The 20026-nt window shown below is 47.5% G+C and overlaps 2 protein-coding genes and 1 long non-coding RNA gene across 5 annotated transcripts in view; 1 reads left to right on the plus strand and 2 right to left on the minus strand.

Moving 5' to 3' along the window:
• Nucleotides 1-1179: 1179 nt before the first annotated feature.
• Nucleotides 1180-11233, minus strand: PLEKHO1 (pleckstrin homology domain containing O1). Of its 2 annotated transcripts, none has more exons than XM_037998022.2 (6): nt 11082-11233; nt 9794-9940; nt 4617-4757; nt 3811-3915; nt 3335-3436; nt 1180-1990 (listed from the first exon to the last, which is right to left on the minus strand). In XM_037998022.2, the coding sequence occupies exons 5-6, from the start codon at nt 3341-3343 to the stop codon at nt 1286-1288; spliced, it is 714 nt and encodes a 237-aa protein (XP_037853950.2). In that variant the 5' UTR covers nt 3344-3436; nt 3811-3915; nt 4617-4757; nt 9794-9940; nt 11082-11233; the 3' UTR covers nt 1180-1285. The 2 variants fall into 2 exon arrangements, with proteins under 2 accessions (XP_037853950.2, XP_008017426.3); XM_008019235.3 differs by lacking the exon at nt 11082-11233 and adding an exon at nt 10578-10953.
• Nucleotides 5334-6019, plus strand: LOC140709466 (uncharacterized). The gene is made up of 2 exons (XR_012089956.1): nt 5334-5440; nt 5872-6019. It is a non-coding gene; the product is annotated as an uncharacterized lncRNA (long non-coding RNA).
• A 4614-nt stretch (nt 11234-15847) lies between the features above and the next one.
• Nucleotides 15848-20026, minus strand: part of VPS45 (vacuolar protein sorting 45 homolog) — an 83365-nt gene continuing 79186 nt past the window's right edge. Inside the window, exon 15 of one of the 2 annotated variants that reach the window (XM_008019224.3) lies at nt 15848-16465. In XM_008019224.3, coding sequence (XP_008017415.1) covers nt 16378-16465 — 88 coding nt within the window. In that variant the 3' untranslated portion in view covers nt 15848-16377. Of the gene's footprint in view, nt 16487-20026 lie in introns of both variants that reach the window. The other variant, XM_008019223.3, reaches the window with a different exon arrangement.

Here is a 20026-nt window from a genome sequence, read left to right on the forward strand (position 1 = left end):
AGTGAGTTGTGTGGGACCTACCATAGGCAAGAATGTTGGGAAGCCTGTCAACTTCAGAGGTGGCTGGGAGGGTGCTGGCGTGGGCATCCAGATGCTTTTCTAAAGTGGGGGCTTGCTTAGTGATAGAAGAGGTTTGATGAAGGAGAGGGGGAGGCTACAGGAAACCTTAGCTTGGCCGAAAGAGGAACTTGGACACATGTTTGGTTTTCCCCTTCATCCTACCCAGCTTGCATCACAAATCAGTTTCATTCTTAGTTCAGTTCTTCTGTGGGATCTGTCTCTAGTTCCCCTGTGCTAGGGCCCTGAATCAAATAATGAAACTAGTCTCATCCGCCCAAGGTTGGATCTTTTTTTTTTTTTTGAGACGGAGTTTTGCTTGTTGCCCAGGCTGGAGTGCAATGGCACGATCTTGGCTTGCTGCAACCTCTGCCTCCCAGGTTCAAGTGATTCTCCTGTCTCAGCCTCCCGCATAGCTGGGATTACAGGCGCCCACCACCATGCCTGGCTAATTTTTTGTATTTTCAGTAGAGACAGGGTTTCATCATGTTGGTCAGGCTGGTCTCAAACTCCTGACCTCAGATGATCCACCCACTTTGGCCTCCCAAAGTGTTGGGATTACAGGCATGAGCCACTGCGCCCAACAAAGTTGGATCTTTGAGTCAATGTTGGGAAGGGTATGGAAGATGAAGGGAAGAAACGCCTCATGTAAGAAAATCCAGGCAGCTCGATCTCAATCAGAGACTGCTAGGAAAGAGAAGCCAGTGTCTGGCTGGGGAAGATTTTAATTCCACAAATCCTCCTCGGGGCTGGGATAAATTTCATGGACAGGTGGCAATGGCCTCCACATCCCTACAACTAGAGTAGGGCAGCGGAAACCTCACCCTCAGACTGACTGCCTGGGGTGGGACAAAACAGAAAACGCCCTCGTCCCCCTCCAGCTCTAAGCTTAGAAGCCCACTGTATCCTTGGGAGCAGCAGTGGACTCCCCGTGCCGTCTTGCGGGGCGGGCGGTGTGTGGAGTGATCAGACTATGTCTTTTCTGCACCTTCTCTCTCTCTGGCTGGGTAAAAACTTCCTACTACTGCTACAGGGTCACTTCCTCAAACCTGAAGGGGATACGGAAAGTAGGAGGGGAAACAAGGGTTGTAGTGGGGTCAGGCATCAGCAAGAGCAATGAGCTCATTTTTGTTTTCTTTTTTTGATTGAGGTAAATAAAAAAGCTTTATCCAGCAACACGGAGATAAGAGTCTGTCCAACCCGACGAGTTCCAGACCCCACCCCGCCCTCACATCAGGCTCTTCCGGTACTGACTGTGCGGGGTGGTCTGTCTGAGGTGGGAGTCGGGGGTCTGCAGGTCCATCTGTCTGTACAGGTCTCTCAGCTCCCTGACCTCCTGCAGCACCCTCTTTGCCTGGTTCCAATTTGATGACGCCTCTCCCAGCAGCCGTTCCGTCTCCAACAGCAGCTGCTCTGACTCAGAATCCGGCGGAGACCGAGGGGGGTCCTTGGCCTTTCGCTTCCCATCTCCCAGTCCCTGAACCTCTGCCAGAAGCTCCTGAGTCTTCTCCAGTTTCCTTGCTACCAGGTCCTGGATCCGGGACAGCTGCCCCGGGTGGGGGGGGGCAGGGGATGGGGGTTCCTCAGCCTGGAGCTGGAGGGTGCGGGCAGGGGCAGCGTCCCGCTGAGACAGGATCTCCTCCAGGGAGGCGCAGCGGCCCTTCTCTGTGGGTGTCAACTTCTTGGGTGCCTGGGGGGTGTAGGTGGCCCCTTTGTCTGGTTTTTCCCAAGGTCGGGAGAGGCTGCTTGCCCGGTCTGCGGAGGGCTGGATGCGGTCTGAGTCTGCTCTCCGCCGGCTCCCTGCCAGCTGGGCCACAGACTTGTCCAGGTCAACCCGAAAGCTCTCAGCACAAGAGGTTGGTTCCTCAGGGGAAGGGTCTTCCTCTTGGATCAGGTCCAAGGTCAGCATTCCATCCGAGGTAGAGGTGGAAGCCTGTGGAGCAAGGGGGAAATGAGAGGGGAAAGCTGTCTTCAGGAGGGATTTTCAGAATGACTGCCTAAAAGATGCAAGCTGTGGTCATTTTCCTCTACAAGCCTTCCCTGAATGAGAAGTAGTTTTTTGAGAGACAGAGTCTTACTCTGTTGCCCAGGCTGGAGTGCAGTGGCATAACCTTGGCTCACTGCAAACACCACCTTCTGGTTCAAGCGATTCTCCTACCTCAGCCTCCTAAATAGCTGGGATTACATGCACGCATCACCACGCCTGGCCTTTTTTTTTTGTATTTTTAGCAGTGGCAGGGTTTTACCATGTTGGCCATGGTTGGTCTCGAACTCCTGACCTCAAGTGATCCACCCGTCTCAGCCTCCCAAAGTACTGGGATTATAGGTGTGAGCAACCCTGCCTGGCAAAGCCCTCTGCTCTTGACTGAACCCTCCTACTGAATGTGCTGTTTCTTATTCCTTTGATAATGACTTGAATGTTTCTTTTTCTGTGATTTACTTTCTGTTGCTTGTTTCCTGTATTCTCCATTCTACCACAAGCTTCCTGAGGGGCGTCCTCTTCCTCAGTATTGTGGACTCTCAGCATTAAACTGGGTCTGACACACACAGGACGCTCCCCATGGCACAATGACTGTCCTCCTCCATCTGCATCCTATGAGCCCCACACTTCAGCCCCCTTGCCTTATAAAATTTTTTCTCTTATTTCCAGAATACTAAAAGTGATGAGTAGTCAATACCAAATATGTAGTTATACATATGCTGCTTTAGTCATTCCTCATAGCAGCCCTTCAAGGCAGGCATGATTACTGCCTCATTTTACAGCTGAAGACATGCAACTTCAGGGAACCACACAGGTAGCTGATTACAGTGAGGTTCCAACTCAGGTTCGGACTCCAAAGGCTGTGTTCTCTGCACTATACCTGCCTTCCTCTCTCTCTAAAGACTTAAGAGCTCAGAAGCATGAAAGAAACCAGCACTTTGTATGTTTCAGGGATTCATTGTCATCCTTTCTCCTCCAAATGCCTGCACTACTACATGCTGTTACCCATCAAGACAGTCACCATAAAGTGGCTTAGTTTTCATTTTCCTGTGGGTATAACTCATTTTCTCCAAAAGAGGGTAACATTACTGGGAGCCAGGACTTTTGAACTCTTAATGCGTGCTGAATAAATCCTTTTGATTTAGATCAGGCAGGGGCATGGGGTGGAAGGACTTCCCTCGCCTCTGATCTTGGCATCGAGGCCTCCCACAAATGCCTCTGGTGGCATACAGTTCTGTCTGAGATGGACTGACACAGAATTCGCCCTTTGGCAATGTTTATTACGGTCTTACATACCACAGCCATTAGGTGTCCCCTTGTTGGGGGGCGGCGGGAGTGTTGGATTTTTGCCCTGTCTCGAGTGGGATGGGCAAGATAGCTGTCCTCCTCAACGGTGACCTGAAGAGATGTACTGTGAGTCATGAGTGCTCTTCAGCGACCTTTGTCCCAACCCAGCATCCCGAGGCCTGAACGCGTGCCCATTCCATTCACGGCTTCTGAATGAATCCATGGGCAAGGGGATTTACTGGACACGAAGGGGCTCTTTAAGCTGACGCAAGGCTGGCTCCCGCATCATGAAGTGGGGAAGAGGAGGTGTCAGAAGAGACTTGGAGAGAAGGTAGAAAGAGATCAGGTTTTTAAAAGGGAGGTAAAGAAGTAGAGCTGGTGGGGGAGCGAGTAAATGGGGCCTGCATAATCCTCCCCCTTCAGTGGGTCACAGCTGTTCCCTCTGCCCCAGCCTCCCTCCCTCTCCCCACAGTGAGCCCCCTGACCTCATCCAAGATACGGTTCTTGGCTCGGGTGATGGCAGAGTTGAGGGCACTGATCCACGATTCCTTCTCTTCTGGACTTACTGCCAGGAAGATCAGGTTGGGTGCCTGTGAGGGGAAGATTCCTGTTTCAGCCAGGGTTTTAGAGGTGGTGCCTCACCTCGAGATGAAGAAATAAGAGATTATAATCTCACTTTCTTAGACCCAGCTCCTGGAAGGAGAGATATTCTGCTTCCAGAGTCATCCATAACTTAAGGAAACCCAGCTTCTATTCCTGTAAAATGCATAGCTAGGAGGTTGTTTTAGAAACGACCAAGGAAGAGCTAAGAAGGATACTGAGTATTAATATGGTATTGGAGATAATCAGAGGAAGTCTGATGAAGGACAGGTATTAAAATACAAATCTTTCAATGTCTGAAGAAATAGAAAGTGACAGGAGTAACTTCCCTGGGTTCCCTCCGACAAGATGAATTAGATTCAGAACTTCAACCACCTATCAGGGTACAAGGACAGGGATTTTCTTCTGAGGGATGTAAATATGCACATGTGTGGATATGTGTGTATAAGACAGAAAAAAATAAAGAGATATATAGAGAGATGATCTTTGTGGCTGAACAGGTTAAAGGCTGGCCTGCCTGGAAAGAAGGAAATGGCCACAATATTCTCAGGTGAAATGATAAAAGCCAGCAGGAGAGCAATCCAGGGCCTCTGAGCCAAGATTGCTGAGAGAAGTTGAGGGGAAGGAGTTCTCCCCTGCCCCCTCCAACCCTGTCCATGTTCCAGCGGCCAAGGTGGCAGGAGAAACATACCGTGTTACCGGGCTGTTTGGAGTGGGCAAGAGTAAACTTGCTATGATTTTTCTTGCTCCTGCTCTTGGACTTCCGGAGCTCTTCACACTTCTCATAGTCACTCAGGTCAAATACCTCTTGAATATTTTTCTCATCTTTTACCTAGGGGAGGGTTGGGGTGAGGTGAGGAGGATAAAATTATTTAGCCCCTCCACCCAGACTGTTAGTTTAGATCATCTTGGGAAGCAGAGGAAGCCTGAGGAGAGGGAGGCATGCCAGGAGAGGAGAGGGCCATCCTGCCCAAAGCCTACAAAGGCCTCACATCGAGGAGGAGGCTAGGGCAGCCCCAAGTCTTGAATGTTCAGGTGTGTTTGTTTAAATCCCTTCTCTTCACTCTCCTTAGCCAGGCTGCCATTTCCAGAGTCCCACTATGCCTCTCTTCACCCATTGCCCCACTCTTCCTTAAGGACACAACTTACATGTTCTAAAAAGGCTCATGTCCTTAAAGGCACATCGTAGATGGTTGATCCATCACCCTCAGTAAGACAGACCTGTATGGCCCTTGATAGTCCACAGAATGAAGATCAAGGCATGGCCAGTATCAGAGTGTCTGGAGGGAAGGAGGGGCTGTCTCTGGCCTTCCCACTCGCACGTGTGCAGTATAGCTCTCCCACCCCACCTTGCTCCCTTCTCTGGTATGTACAATTATAGAGACTCATCTTCCTTGTTCATTTCAGGAGCATCGCCACCACAGGACGGCAGCCCCCTGTGTTCACTTTGCTGAGTTTGTCCAGAGAAGCTGAAAACTACAATTACAGTTCCTACCCTTTCCTCCTCCCTCTAAGGTACCATGACAATCCAAACTAACTCCTCCAGACCTGAAAAACCATTTCTTTCATCCCCCTATCTCTAGGCAAGAATGCACTTAGACTTTCCCTTGAAGACTACACTTTAGACTTGGAAAAAAGTATTCTGTGACTTCTTGCCAGTATTCTAGTTTGAGTGCCTGGGTCCCCTTTATTGCAGGAAGCTCTTCCTCGTATCTAAACTCAGCCCTCCCTGCTGTAGTCTCTGTCCTGCACTGTGGTTCTACCTTTAGCAGCTTCAAGTAACATTGAGCTCTTGGCACTCCTGCTGAATGTCTCATCGAGGCCGCATTCCTAGTGACATCCTCCAACCCCAACTAGCCTTTTCTGAGCACTGCAAAGTGGCTCTGGAAATACTTCTTCGCAGGTCCATTTGAAACCGATCACAATGTTTTCTCCTTTCCCCTAAGGCAGTGTTCCTACAACTCTGGAACTCTGAAGCAGTGGCTTATGGATTTGGTTTGGCTTGCAACGACCAAAGTTACAGAGAAGAGACTTAGTTACAAGCCCACACCGCACAGTCTGTTCATCCTCTGTGACTTGAGCCCAGGGTTGGAACACCTCAGGAAAAAGCTGGTCACGTTTTCCTGGGATGAGAAATGAAAAGCACCAGCACTTGTCTCATTAAAACTAAACAGATAAAAGGAGCCTCATGTCTTCCTTCGATGACATCCACCCACCCTGACTGAAATTATTTTTCAAAAGAGTCCCCAACTTCCCCAGCTCTGAAATGGGGCTCGTGTGCATGGAGGTGAATTCATCTATCCTCCTGGTTCCTGGAAACCTGGAAGTGGGGAAGTGGTTCTCCCTTCCATTACCCAGACCATCTACCGTCTTGCATCCGCCCATCCTTCTGAATTGCTGCTGGACCTGGAGGCTGATGACAGATGAGGACAGATGACCACATGGCCCCATTCAAGTGAGTGACTGCTCATACATCTACCTCCATTTGTTTCAGCAAGGCTTGGCTCCTCCAGGGCCCCCCACTTTCCAGGTTCCCTGGCTTTGGGCTGGAAAGCGGCCAGAGGCCTTGAATGATTACGGGTAGAAGTAGGACAAGGTGCTGGCAAGGGGTGTCCAAGAACAATTCCCAGAAACACGGGGCAGGGATGTAAGATGATGCATCATCCCTCCTCTCCCCCTCCTTCTCCAGAGTTGAGACTATCAGCAGAGTACAGAAACCGTGGAGAGGAAAGTGCTGGGTGTGTGAATGTAGCCAGGGGAAGAGAGTTAACTTACTCCGTTTTCCTTAGGGGGAAGGGAAGGAAAGGAAGTTATTCTAGCTTGCATACAGACTGATAAGGAGTTCTGGGGAGCAGAAGACACTGACAAAGGTTAGCCCTTAGTGGGGGTGGAGAGGGTGGGAGATGGGGTGAGGCAAGCAGTAGGACAAGTATATTCCAGTGCCTGGGAAGATGGACAAAGCCAGCAGCCTTGTTCTCCACCGTATTGTGTTTTTTTTTTTCCCATGCTTATTTAATTCCCAGAGTCTCATTTATAACTACCCATCTTCCAAATTAACCCTTCCTTTCCCCTGATTCTTTGTCCTTGACCATAGAAAGGGATTTTTTCCCACACCTGTCCAAAGAGTTGCCCCAAATCCAATTTCCTTGACCATGAGGTCTAACCCACCAGCCTGTGGGTTCTTACCCACCAGCCTGTGACCGTAAGGTGCTCCAGACCTCTTTGAGAGAGGATGCCCTTTGACTGAGAAGGAAGAAAATGATTACTATCGAACACAGAAGAAATTCTATGGCAGAGGTGGTTGTGGGAGACCCTGCCTTTAAGAGACGAAATAACAAAAAAGACTAGTGAAAATTCTGGGAGATAGGGTTATAATTTTTCTTGCATTAACAGCAAATGATATAGATTATACTCTGCCTTAAAAAAAATCTTGTCCAGGCACTGTGGCTCACACCTATAATCCCAGAATTTCAGGAGGTTGAGGCAGGAGGATCACTTGAAGCCAGGAATTTGAGACCAGACTGGGCAACATAGTGAGACCCCATGTCTATAAAAAATTAAAAAAAAAAAAAAATAGTTGGGTGTGGTGGTGCATGCCTGTAGTCCCAGCTACTCGGGAGGCTGAGGTGGAAGGATTGCTTGAGTCCAGGAGGTCAAGGCAGCAGAGAGTTACGACTGTGACACTGCATTCCAGCGTGGGAGACACAGTGAGACCGTCTCTAAAAAACAAAACAAAACACCCTGTCTTGACTCTATTGGCCCTGGAGCTTTTCGCAAGTGGGCAGAATAAAGCCCAGAGTCCTCTGTCAATTTCACTTTTAACCAGGCCCACTGTAGCATGGAAACTGGCTCTAAAAAAGCATAGTATCAATATGTCTAGTCCCTCTTTCCTATGCCCTTCCCAGCAGGAGACAGCTGGCTCCGTGACCAGTCAGATGGTCCTGACTCATAGGACACCAGACATCCTAGGCTGAGGTCATTCCATCCTTTCCCCTGTCTCTGTACCTCTTCCTCACAAGCAAGGATCAACTATGCTTTTGCCCCCAGACTCTGCTCTTTGGGCAAATACAAACAAGTAATGGATGTCTTATTCCTCTTACCCTTTCACTATTATGTTTTCCCTGACTTGTAGGAAGTTCTCCCTGATTGGTAACTAGAGTTTCCTGCAATTAAGAAGTTCGGGGAAGACAGGAGATACACTTTGACACTTGCTTTTTTTTTTTTTTTTTTTTTTTTAAATCAGAAAGCTGGAAAGTTGTGGAGAAAACTTTCCGGAGGATTTGTGATTGGGCAGCGATAACTCTTAAAAATAAATCCTCCTGGCCAGGCATGGTGGCTCACATCTGTAATCCCAGTACTTTGGGAGGCTGAGGCTGGTGGACCACTTGAGGCCAGGAGTTTGCGAGCAGCCTGGTCAACAATGCGAAACACTGTCTCTACAAAAAATACAAAAACTAGCCAGACATGGTGGCACCCACCTGTAGTCCCAGCTACTCGGAGGATGAGATGGGAGGATCACTTGAGCCCTGGAGGTGAAGGCTGCAGTGAGCTGTGATCAAACCACTGCATTCCAGCCTGGGTGACAGACCAAGAAAAGTGCCTTCACCTCACTCCTAAGACTTTCCATCACCAACTTCCTAGCTTTGTGTAAACAGCTAGGTTTCAATACCCTTAAGAGGGATCTCTTTGGCTGTGGCACAGCTTAGTTCTTCCCTAGATGCCTCAGTAGACGTTCTTCTAGATGAGTACTTTGTCTCAGGGTGTGTGTGTATCTGTTTCAATACCATAAAAGGTTTTATTTACCTAAATATAATCTACTGAATAAGGGTGTCTACTGCAGAAAGTAGAAGAGGTTAGAACTCAGGGAGGACTTCCCAGTTAGCTCTGGGTGAGGGAACACAGAATCCCTCCTGTGAGGGCGAGAGGAAGAGCCACTCTAACTGGTACACAGGACAGTGTCCCAGGCTATACTGACAGTCACGGAGGCAGGGAATGGAGTGACTTCTAACCACTGGAGGGGCAATTCTGATTTCTCAACATGAGTACACGTTATTGACCCCAAGACTTAGGGAAAAAAGGGAGATGGGTCTGGATTCAATTATCATAGCTCAGGTTTTGACACAGTGTAGACTGGTTTTCATGGTTAAATACATAGCCAAAGGTATCCAAAGACATACAGGGGTTCTTAACTCCATTCTTCTCCCTTCTGATACAAATGGGGGGGGGTGGGCAGGAAGTGGGTAGAAAATGGGTTCCTTGCCTTTTTTAAATGGGGTGGGGGTGGGGAACAGAGAGCATACTGGTTAGGGACACCGCCTTCAACGAAAATAACTGCCACTCACAGACCCGAGGTCACAGGGGCCAGACGGCGGGGTGCGTGTGTATTTTCTGTGATTCAGGGCGGATGCGCCACGGACAGGACCTGTGCGCGCTCCTGCCACAGACAGGAAAGGGGAGGCTGGCTGGGGTAGGGTCGGGGGACAGGAAGGGGTGGCGAATAGGCTAAACTGTTTCAGCAGAAATAACAAAGAAAATAAATCCTATGTTCAGGAGGCCGGTTAGGGTGGGAGGCAGCAAGGGACACTCAGGACTTCTGGGGCGTCTTGGGAGGGGCTTATCATTGTTGTTAGAAAGGTATTTGCAAACAAAAAAACACTGAGTAAGCGGCCAGCTCAACTTCTAATTCTCACTCGGGTCTTCTCACTAAAGGGTGACCTTTCTCTGCAGATGAGATGGGCGTATAGAGTCAGGAGACCACTGAACTTGCCTTTGGAACAAAACGAGGGTGGAGTAAGCTAGGCGAGCCCTTGTGGAGTGACAAAGTGGGGGCTATGAGAAAACGGAGAGTTAGAGGCAAGAAGCACCCACCTCCTTCTCAGAGATGTAGAGCTGGTCCCCTTTCAGCACCACATAGCGGTTTTTCCAAATCTCCCTGAAAATCCCTTTCCCGCAGAATTTCCGGACCCAGCCGACCTTCTCGGGCGGTGCAGGCTGCTGGTTTCCATCCTGAGGCCCCTGCCCCAGGACAAGATGAGAAGCGGGTGGTTAGGAGATTCCAGCCGCGGCTTCCTCTCCATCCGTCTCTCACGACCGCCTCAGCGGCCCCGTCTCCTCCGAAGGCTGCGGCCGGGGGGGCGCCCCAGGTTCGCTCCCACTTCGGAAAGGTTTTCACTCCAAGGAACTCCCCCCGTTCCCCTCCCCTGCTCCCGAATAAACAACCGGGGCTGCAAGTGGCAGGGGCGCGGGCCGGGCGCGGAGGGGCTCCCGGGCTCCCTCCAGGCCCTGCCTCCCCGCCGCCCCGTGCTCGCCGCGCGGGGACTAACGGCGTTTCTTTGGTTTTCTCTCCCATTGTCTCCTCGCCACGGCGGAGCGCGAGGCAAACGCCCGCCCGGCGCCCAGGGGCGGGGGAGGTGCGGGTCGGGGGGAAACTCAGCCAAGTTGAATCCCCCTGAGGCGAGTAAACAAACAAAAGCCCCCGCCGGCGCCTCGCGGGGCCCAGAGCCCCAGTCCGGGGCCGAGGCCAAGGGGACCTGGCCGCCGGGGCGGGGGAGCGGCCGGGGCGGGTGTCTCTCAGGCTGCCGCGGCGCCGACGGGGCCGGGGTAGTCGGAGCGCGGAGGCGGCGGCGGCCGCAGGGCGGGCGGGCGCACTCACCCGCTTGGCGGAATTGTTCTTCTTCATCATTCCCAGCGGGCGCGAGCGCGGGGCTGCGGGCCGAGGGGCGGCCCCGCGTCGGGGCCTCGGCGGCTCCGCGGGGGCTCCTTCCCCGCGGGAGGGCGTCGGAGCTGCCCCGGCGCCGCCGCTGCTCCTCCCTCGCGCCCTCCCGCTCCCGGACTCTCCCCTTCTTTGTAGCTCCGGTTTCACTCAAGGCCGGCCTCCCTCGCATTCGCACTCGCACACACACGCACGCCCGCTCCCCGCCCCTCGGCGCCCTCCATCCCGGTGCCCACGCGGCCCGGGTCCCCGAGCGCGCCCCCGCCACCCGCCGGCCCGGCCCAGCGCGGCCGCTCCCCCGGCCCGGTGCGCTGTGGGCGGCCCAGCCCGCGCCCCGCAGCTCCATCCGCGGGCCGCTGACGTTGCGAGTTCAGAATAAAGGGCGAATCGCGGAGCCGCAGCTCGGGCGCTCCCCCCGCCCCCCCGCCTTTGTTTCTGACTCACGGAGGGGGAAGAAGGCGGCCTCCAAGCGGCCGGAGACCGCTTCCCAGGGGGCAGGGACCCTCGCTCCGCGGCGGCTCGGGCGACACGCGGAGCCCAAGAGACCCGGTCGCCGGCCGCCCAGGGGCCCAGTGGGCGGGCGCGGTGATAATGGAGAGACGTGCGGATTCGTGAAGACCGGAGATCGCCAGCCTCTAGAGCATCGCCTTTCCTGACCAAAAACAAAAACGAGAGCGGGAGCCCGGAGGGCGCGCTACCCAGAACTCTCATCAGGAATTCACGCTCCTAGGTGCTAGGGTGGCCTGGGCAGGTCAGATGCTGGGAAAAGTTTTATGCTCCGGAGGGGATCGACGTGTTGGGGGATGGGGTGGGACAGAAGTTGCTATTAATACACGTTTCTTCCAGTGTACAAAGCCTCCGGCCTTTTTGTAGCCTCAGGAGAATAATTCTAAGGATGAGGCGGATTTTATGATCTCCATCTCACAGGGAGAAAACGGAGACTCAGAATAGCTGAGGGATTTGCAGACACAGTGTCAATGCTGGCAGGAATAGAATTCTGTCTCCACACCATGATCCTTTATACCAAGTGGCTTTCAATGTAAGTTCCAGGTGAGGCTTAAACTTCCTGCCACCTGGGTATCTTTTCCCGCTGCACTAATAGGTAAAAATCCCATCCTCTCTGCAGCGCTGGAGTCCAGTGGAGGGAAGGGCTGAACGCCCAGAGAATGCCCTGACTAGGGAAGCCTCTGCTGATCCCTCCTACAGCAGATCTGCCTCAGAGCCTCCAGGACACATCTTAGTAACTTCATGTCTTTTCGGTATATATATGTGTGGTGGAAAAGGGGAGTGAGAAACCCTACTCTTAGGTATTGGTTTCATCACCACCCTGGGCTTTGGTAAGTCACTGAATTTCTTTAGGCCCGCATCCCTCCACATATTAAGTGGTGAGGGATGAACTGCCATTTTTATCAACAAGGAAAGTTAGGGGAAGATATGAGATGACCTCTGAGAGTCCTTTGAAGATATGTGTTGTCTTCCAGGGCTAATTTTGAAATAATAGGCTAATAAACACATTGCCTGGCACATGGCAAGCATGCAATAACCACAAAATGAATAAAAATCCTTGGCACTGAGGAGCAGGGAAAAGGAAAAATCCTTTTTCCGGAGATGTCTTAAGATAAAAGTGTTGGCTAAATTTGTGGTTTGAGTAGTGGAGGCTGTTTTGGCTTTTTCTGGTATGTCAAATGAAGGAGGGGCTCCCTCTCCTTCCCAGTCCCACCTTTCCTCCTAATCCAATGATATTCCTCTCAACTTCTTTCCATTCACCATACCAATTAATTCCACGATTTTAGACTGACACATAACCTTATCCTTTCAAAATGCTCTTATATGTCATTTCTTTACACTTTTAGTGCCACCTTGTAAGGTATATAGATTAAGTATTAATATTTTCATTTGGAAAATGAGGAAACAGGGCATGCCAGATCAACTGACTTGCCCAAGTTTATACATCAAGTTACTGGCTAAATGGATTAGAATCCAAGCTTCCTGACTGCAGTCTCCTCTTCAGATTTTGTAACCCCCTCCCATGGGCATGAGTGTGCACACACCACGTTCCCCAAACCATCTTGTCCCCTTCCGAATGTCTCTATTTTTTTTTTGAGACAGAGTCTCGCTCTGTCGCCCAGGCTGGAGTGCAGTGGCCAGATCTCGGCTCACTGCAAGCTCCGCCTCCCGGGTTTATGCCATTCTCCTGCCTCAGCCTCCCGAGTAGCTGGGACTACAGGCGCCCACCACCTCGCCCGGCTAGTTTTTTGTATTTTTTAATAGAGACGGGGTTTCACCATGTTAGCCGGGACGGTCTTGATCTCCTGACCTCGTAATCCGCCCGTCTCGGCCTCCCAAAGTGCTGGGATTACAGGCTTGAGCCACCGCGCCCGGCCCCAATGTCTCTATTTTCTAACCCCCTGTTTAAAGAGCGATGAAAAAATAATGAGCAAATCCAGGATGTCTTCATATGTGAGGAAGCAATATGTCCAGATGTACTGGTGAGGAAATAGCCTGCATGATTTTTTGAGGGTTTGCTGGACAAACACACATGAGTGGTTTAGATTTATCATTTAAATAGATTCTGATTTATGGGAAAAAGGTAATTCATCATTTGCCCCATCTTCCTCCTTTCCCAATAGTCAACAAATATTGGGCCGCGCGTGGTGGCTCACGGCTATAATCCCAGCACTTTGGGAGGCCGAGGCGGGTGGATCATTTGAGGTGAGAAGTTCAAGACCAGCCTGACCAACATGATGAAACTCCATCTCTACTAAATACAAAAAAAAAAAAAAAAAAAAAAAAAAAAAAAAAAAAAAAGCCAGATGTGGTGGCACATGCCTGTAATCCCAGCTACTTGGGAGGCTGAGGCAGGAGAATCGCTCGAACCTGGGAGGCAGAGGTTGCAGTGAGCCGAGATGGCACCACTGCACTCCAGCCTGGGCAGCAGAGTGAAACTCCATCTCAAAATAGATAGATAGATAGATAGATAGATAGATAGATAAATAGATAAATAGATAAAACAAATATTTGAGTGCCTCCTATATGCGAGGTCCAGGGTTCCTTTCGTGCTGCATCAGATAGGTGCCAGAGCATTGTGAAACATCAGGCAGAGGGGCTAATGAAAAAGAAAAACCCTCCAAAGTAATTTTCAGATTCCAGAGCAGATGCATGTGGGCTGCAGAACCTTCCCTGCCTGTCTGCTCTCTTAAGATGTTACATAAATCTCTGGCGTCCTTTCTTTCTCTGCCCTGCTCCATCCTGTGATCCTGCCCCTACTTTCGTTCACCTCTTCTCCCTTTGTCCTGTCACTCACCCCTTTCCACTTCCTCTGGCCTATTCTTGAAGCTGATTTGCCTCACCAGGTGAACTTCGTGGTACCTGAATTGGGATGTAGGTCGGACTGTTTTCCAAAGACCAATGCTTAAGTGAGAAATCTGAGAACGTATGGGTTCCTTTACACATTTTTATAGCGCTGTCTCCTCAGCGTTCCTCAGTGAGCTTGACACTACACACACATAAACCACAGAAATCACTCTCAGTCAGTTTCTGCCTGTGGTGGAGATAAGACACCAGGAGGACCTCATGATAGGGGTACCTCCCTAACAACATCTGAGGATAAGACGCGACTGCTAGTAGCTGTATTCTATAACAGAATATTTTATAACTTAAGGGAGAAAGGGAACTATTAGAGATAAAAACTTGTGAACTGCTTGAAAGTTTACTGGGCGGAAACTGTTATTCAAACACAGTTGTCTAAAAACAAATATCCTTGGCTTTTGTGGAGTAAATGGAACACAGAGGTTTTGACCAGGGCATTTCCACTTATGGGGGAGAGGATTATTAAAAGTATACAAGACCTTAATTAAAGTGATGTTTTTAAAGGGCACAAAAATAAAGGGCCAGTAATAATGGAATCAGCTCTGTAAATCTTACACAAAAATATGAGTCTTTGATTCTTAATAAAGAAATGCCAACTTCTGACATCAAACACCCTGATAGTAGGGCTCATTTCTTAGACTTCTTGATATTGTCAGTTGAGTAGGCACAATGGAAGCAGATGAATAATGAGGAAAATGATATAAGGAAGGTCTCTGTTTTTGCTTTTTTTATTCCACAGCGTTATCTTGGCGATAAGAAGAGAAGCGCAGATATTCCTGCTTGGAGGAGGGAGTTTTTCATATTTTAAAACACTATATAACTTGTAAAATGCTGCATTTAAAATACTCCATCCCCAAGTGCAGGCTGTCTCAAAGACTTATAAAAAATGAAGAAGAAAAAATTACCCAAAGGGACCCACAAAAGCCAAAAACAAAAACAAACACCTTGGATTTTAGCTTGGATTTTACTTCATGAGTGTGTGTAAAGAAACAACAGCTGAGGCCGGGTGTGGTGGCTCACGCCTGTAATCCCAACACTTTGGGAAGCTGAGGCGGGTGGATCACGAGGTCAGGAGTTCAACACCATCCTGGCCAAGATAGTGAAACCCCATCTCTACTAAAAAAAAAAAAACAAAAAAAAACCCCAACCAAACAGCTGAGAGCTGGGAGGAGTGGAGAAAAGAGGGACAGAATGACCTTTCAGCTTTTCCCTCTATTTTTTGAACTGCTTATTAGTGCAATGATTAGATGTGCAATGATTAAAATGATTAGTCCAGTCATTTTACATGTGATTCTGTACAGAAATTAATCTTATTTACTATTAGCTACATTTTATTGATTACTGTACACCAGTGTTTTAAGCACTTTTCATGTATCATCTCATCTAATTCTTACAATCCTATGAGGAAGGTTCTGTTTTATAAATGAGAAAGCTGAGCCACAAAGAGGCTAAATAACATTCCCAAAGCCATATAAATATGACATAGATTTGACCCTTGCTGTCTGGTGCTAGAGAATATTTATCAACATACAAGTTTACACACACACACACACACACACACACACACACACCCCCCCACACCACGGACGGATTGTGCTTTGGTATTTTTGCTATGATGATTTGAGGATACCTTAATTTCCTGGCAATAATGATACTATCGGTTTATCCTGTTTTCAAGAGAGGTGAAATTGACACCAGAATTTATTATTTGCCTTGACATACTTTAAATATCCTTCAGGTAGAGGTAATGCCTTCATTATATTCGGTGTGAAACCAGCTCATGTCCCACCTCATAAATTCCCATAAATTAGCCCCAAAGAAATAAAACTAAATCACTCATATCTTTTCACAAAATGGATTTTTATTGTGGTCATACATGGTTTCTCAGTGCCACAGAAAATTGCTATGTAGGGACAAAAAATTTTGGATGGCTCTATAAAGAAATATGGTAGGTTTTCAGAAATAAGTTGTGCAGGAACGTGGTTAATGAAAAGCAGAAAGGGTCAAGGGAAGAGAAAGGAAGTCAAGGAATGTGGTATGTACATCAAATGATTACTTTTTAAGCCCCTCTAGGCTCTGATAACCCTTTCCCCAAGTCAGATCCCAACAAAATTCATCAGTAACTGAAGTGATTGTGCTAACAGATACATAAAGACTACCAGAGAAAAGTGGGTTGAGATGGGCTCAGACTTATTGTTAGGTCAACTCTGGGAGTCTTGTGTCTGTGCCAACCACAAATCTGTGGGCTACCTGAAGATGAGTTCTAACAACCAGCACAGAACCCAAAGCTGCTCTCCAACACCTCTGATTAGTAGGGAAAGCCTGTAGTGGGGGTGAGAGAGGAAGCTGTGCCCTTCCCCCAACCACTGTTTCATCTTCTGCTCGCTGACCTTGATGTGACTTGAGAGCTCTCCTTGCTTCGGCTGTGCAGTCCAGAAGCCAGAACTTCCTCTAGGAAACTGATAAGTAGTTTGAGGTTACTTGAAAGAAAAAACAAAAGCATCTCCAAAAATAGAATGTCTTGCTCTGGACAGCTAACCAGATGAAAATATATCATGAATAGTAGGCAAGAGGTACTGGTCTGATATTTGGGTATAGAATGGAAGCATCAGTTGAGCACTACAACATCCATACTGCAAGGACAGTCCTTCTGTGCTCTTCCCCAGGGTCTTCATTTTGTTTTTTTTTTAGAATTAAATTTGTAAGGTCTATTAAGACTAACATTTCAAGTTTGAAGTTTCTATTTGGGAACCCAGAATTTTTAAGGGCAAGGTCACTATATTAACTCAATACCATGTTACATCAGCACCTGTTATCTATACTCTTGAAACTGTCTCAGAGCTTGTATGTTGTCTCTAGTTTCTTCCTTATCCAATCTACTCTCCAGAGTGGCACCAGAGTTACTTTTCTAAAATATGGATTACAAGCCAGGTGCGGTGGCTCAGGTCTGTAATCCCAGCACTTTGCAAGGCTGAGGCGGGTAGATTGCTCGAGCTCAGAAGTTCGAGACCAGCCTGGGCAACAGAGCGAGACCCTGTCTCTAATTAAAAAAAAAAAAAAAAAATTAACAAATAAAACAAAATACAGATTTTATCCTGTTATATACTCTCCCCTCTTCTGCTTTAAAACCTTTCTTTTACTTATGGAAAATGTACAGTTCAAGGCCTTTCATAATGTGGCCTAATAATGAATACTTACATTCATTTTGTTCTGAGCACTTTTTAAAGCCGTATGTGTATATATATGCATATATGCCTGCAGCCCTGTCAAACAGATGCTACTATTATCCTCATTTTAAGAAAACGAAGAAGCAAAGCTATAGAGGGGAGGTTAAGTGACTTGCCAAGGTCACAACAGACAGTAAGTGGCTCAGCTGGGACTCAAACCCAGGCTCTAGATTCTGTGCCTTTCAGCATCATACAATACTGCTTCCCACTCGTCTATTCCATCTCTCAGAGTGCAGCCTCTATGCCATCCATGCCCAACAACTCACTGTTCCTAAACATGTCATGAGCTTTCATACTTCAAGTAGTTATTCTTACTATGTCCTATGTTTGAAATGTAGAGCTATTCTTTCTCTGCTGAAATGGCACGATCTCGACTCACTGCAACTTCTGCCTCCCAGGTTCAAATGATTCTCTTGCCTCAGCCTCCTGAGTAGGTGGGATTACAGGCATGCGCTACCATGCTGGCTAATTTTTGTAGTTTTAGTAGAGACAGGGGTTTCACCATGTTGGCCAGGCTGGTCTCAAACTCCTGGCCTCAAGTGATGATCTACCTGCTTCAGCCTCCCAAAGTGCTGGGATTACAAGTGTGAGCCATTGCGCCTGGCAGGAACCTTTTTCTTTAAGACTAAGGATTAAAAGTCACTTTTCTGGCCAGGCATGGTCTCATTCATACATACATATATAAATACATAAATGTCACTTTTTTGTAAAGCCCTTCCAGACCCCTCCATGCTGAACTAATTACTATTATTACTTTATCACACTCCTATCTTAGCACTGTATAATTGTTGCCAAGATTAGACTGTGAGCTTCTTGGGAGGTAGGGGGAAGTCTTACTCACCTTAGATCTCCAGGGCTTAACACAGAGGTATCCAATAAAGTTATGCTGAGTAAATGAATAAAATAGCTACCCATTAGCAAGAGAGCCCTCTTTATAATATAAAAGTTATTTGGATGGATGGGTGTGATGGCTTACGCTGTAATCCCAGCACTTTGGGAGGCTAAGGCGGGTGGATCGCTTGAGCCCAGGGGTTTGAGACCAGGTTGGGCAACATAGTGAAACCCCAGCTCTATAAAAAAATACAAAAATCAGACAGGCGCCTGTAGTCCCAGCTACTTGGGAGGCTAAGGCAGGAGAATCGCTTGAGCCCAGGAGGCAGAGGTTGCAGTGAGCCAAGATCGTGCCATTGCACTCCAGCCTGGGTGACAGGAGTAAAACCCTGTCACAACAACAACAATAACAGCAACAACAACAACAACAACAACAAAAGTTATTTGGATGCTCAGGACTCTCTCTCAGAGCAGATATTTAAAAGACAGAGGACTGGAGGAATGACCAGGTATCTTATTACCATTGTTTTGCAGTTTTAGACTGAAAGATTCTGGGCTTGGAGAATTTAAATTCCAAACTCCTTTGCAAAAGAAAACATTGCAAAGTAGAGGGAAAGGAGTAGAAGCTAAGTCCATTTGTTTTTCTGCGGAAATACGGACATCTTTGGCCTGGCTTTTTGGCCAGTTGGACTGGAGACAATTGGAGGTCAGAAAACAAGTGTTAGGAAATGAAGTAGCACTGATTTTCTTTTTTTTTTTAAGCAATAACACAACAAGTCTTGGTGACTTCTGGAAAGAATGAAATAAATGTGCTGGGAAACCCTACAGGAATTTATCGGGATATTTGGTTCATTTCCAACTCTGCTACAAAGGGAAGAAATAAAGATCCTCCTCTGTGTATCAACAAGACCCCACATTCCTGACTATAATGAGAACACACTTACTATTTATATTTACCAAGCCTAATTTTGTTTCCTAGGGCCACTGTGACTTAAAAAAAAATATATCTATTTGGGGACTCTGATGAGTCATTGCTCAGAATGCTTAAAAAATTATGGGGAATGAACATATTGGTAGCTGTACCCCAAATTTAGATTATGTTTAAAAACAAAACAAAAGAATAATTTTTCTTTCTAAATTCGTTTTAAATCAATCTCATTAAAAGTAAACTCAAAAATCCCCTTCTCCTGTGGTGCCCTAGTCCAGTTCAATTCAGTTCAATTCAATCCAATTCAACAAATGTTTAATGAGCATCCATTATGAATAAGGCGTTGAACTAGGTGTACAAATGAACACCTTAGTTATGATTCCTATATTAAGGAACTCTCAGAGACAGATACACAATCACAATCCAATATGAGTATAAACAGAAGCAGTGCCAGAAACTAACAGAGTGGATTAATGCTACTGCTTTTTTGGTTTGTGCTGTCATCAAGGGTGTTTTCCTGACTCCATGTATAGAAGGAAGGTGGGTGGAAAAAAGCAGAACCCCAACCCTGATTTTAAAAAGTCAACCTTGAGAAGTCTTAAGTCACACACTGAAAAGCAAGCTTCTTCACTTCGATTGTTGGTAAGGGACTAGAGACCAACGTTTATAGGATTAAAAATATTAATTACTAAAATAATTCAGCTGAACAACTGTGTTTCTATTCCTAAACAAAGCTACCACACTGTAACAAAACTATGTGTGTGTATGTGTATATAATTTAAGGATATGTCTTCCTCCTTTTTCACTATACTCCACAGGTAAAAATTACATGTGAATTTCTTATATCAAAGACACCAAGGGGAATCTAGAACCTGAACAGTGGTATAATAATATATTAAAAAAATGGAACTTGTGGGGAGCAGAAAAATAGGAAAAGACTTTCAGGAAAATAATGAGAAAAACCCCAAGATATTTGCCATAATGGAGTAATAAGCTCCTAATTACAGCCAAACACTTACTTGGAGATGTTAGGA

This window comes from Chlorocebus sabaeus, chromosome 20 (genome assembly GCF_047675955.1).
Source record: "Chlorocebus sabaeus isolate Y175 chromosome 20, mChlSab1.0.hap1, whole genome shotgun sequence".
NCBI lineage: Eukaryota > Metazoa > Chordata > Mammalia > Primates > Cercopithecidae > Chlorocebus > Chlorocebus sabaeus.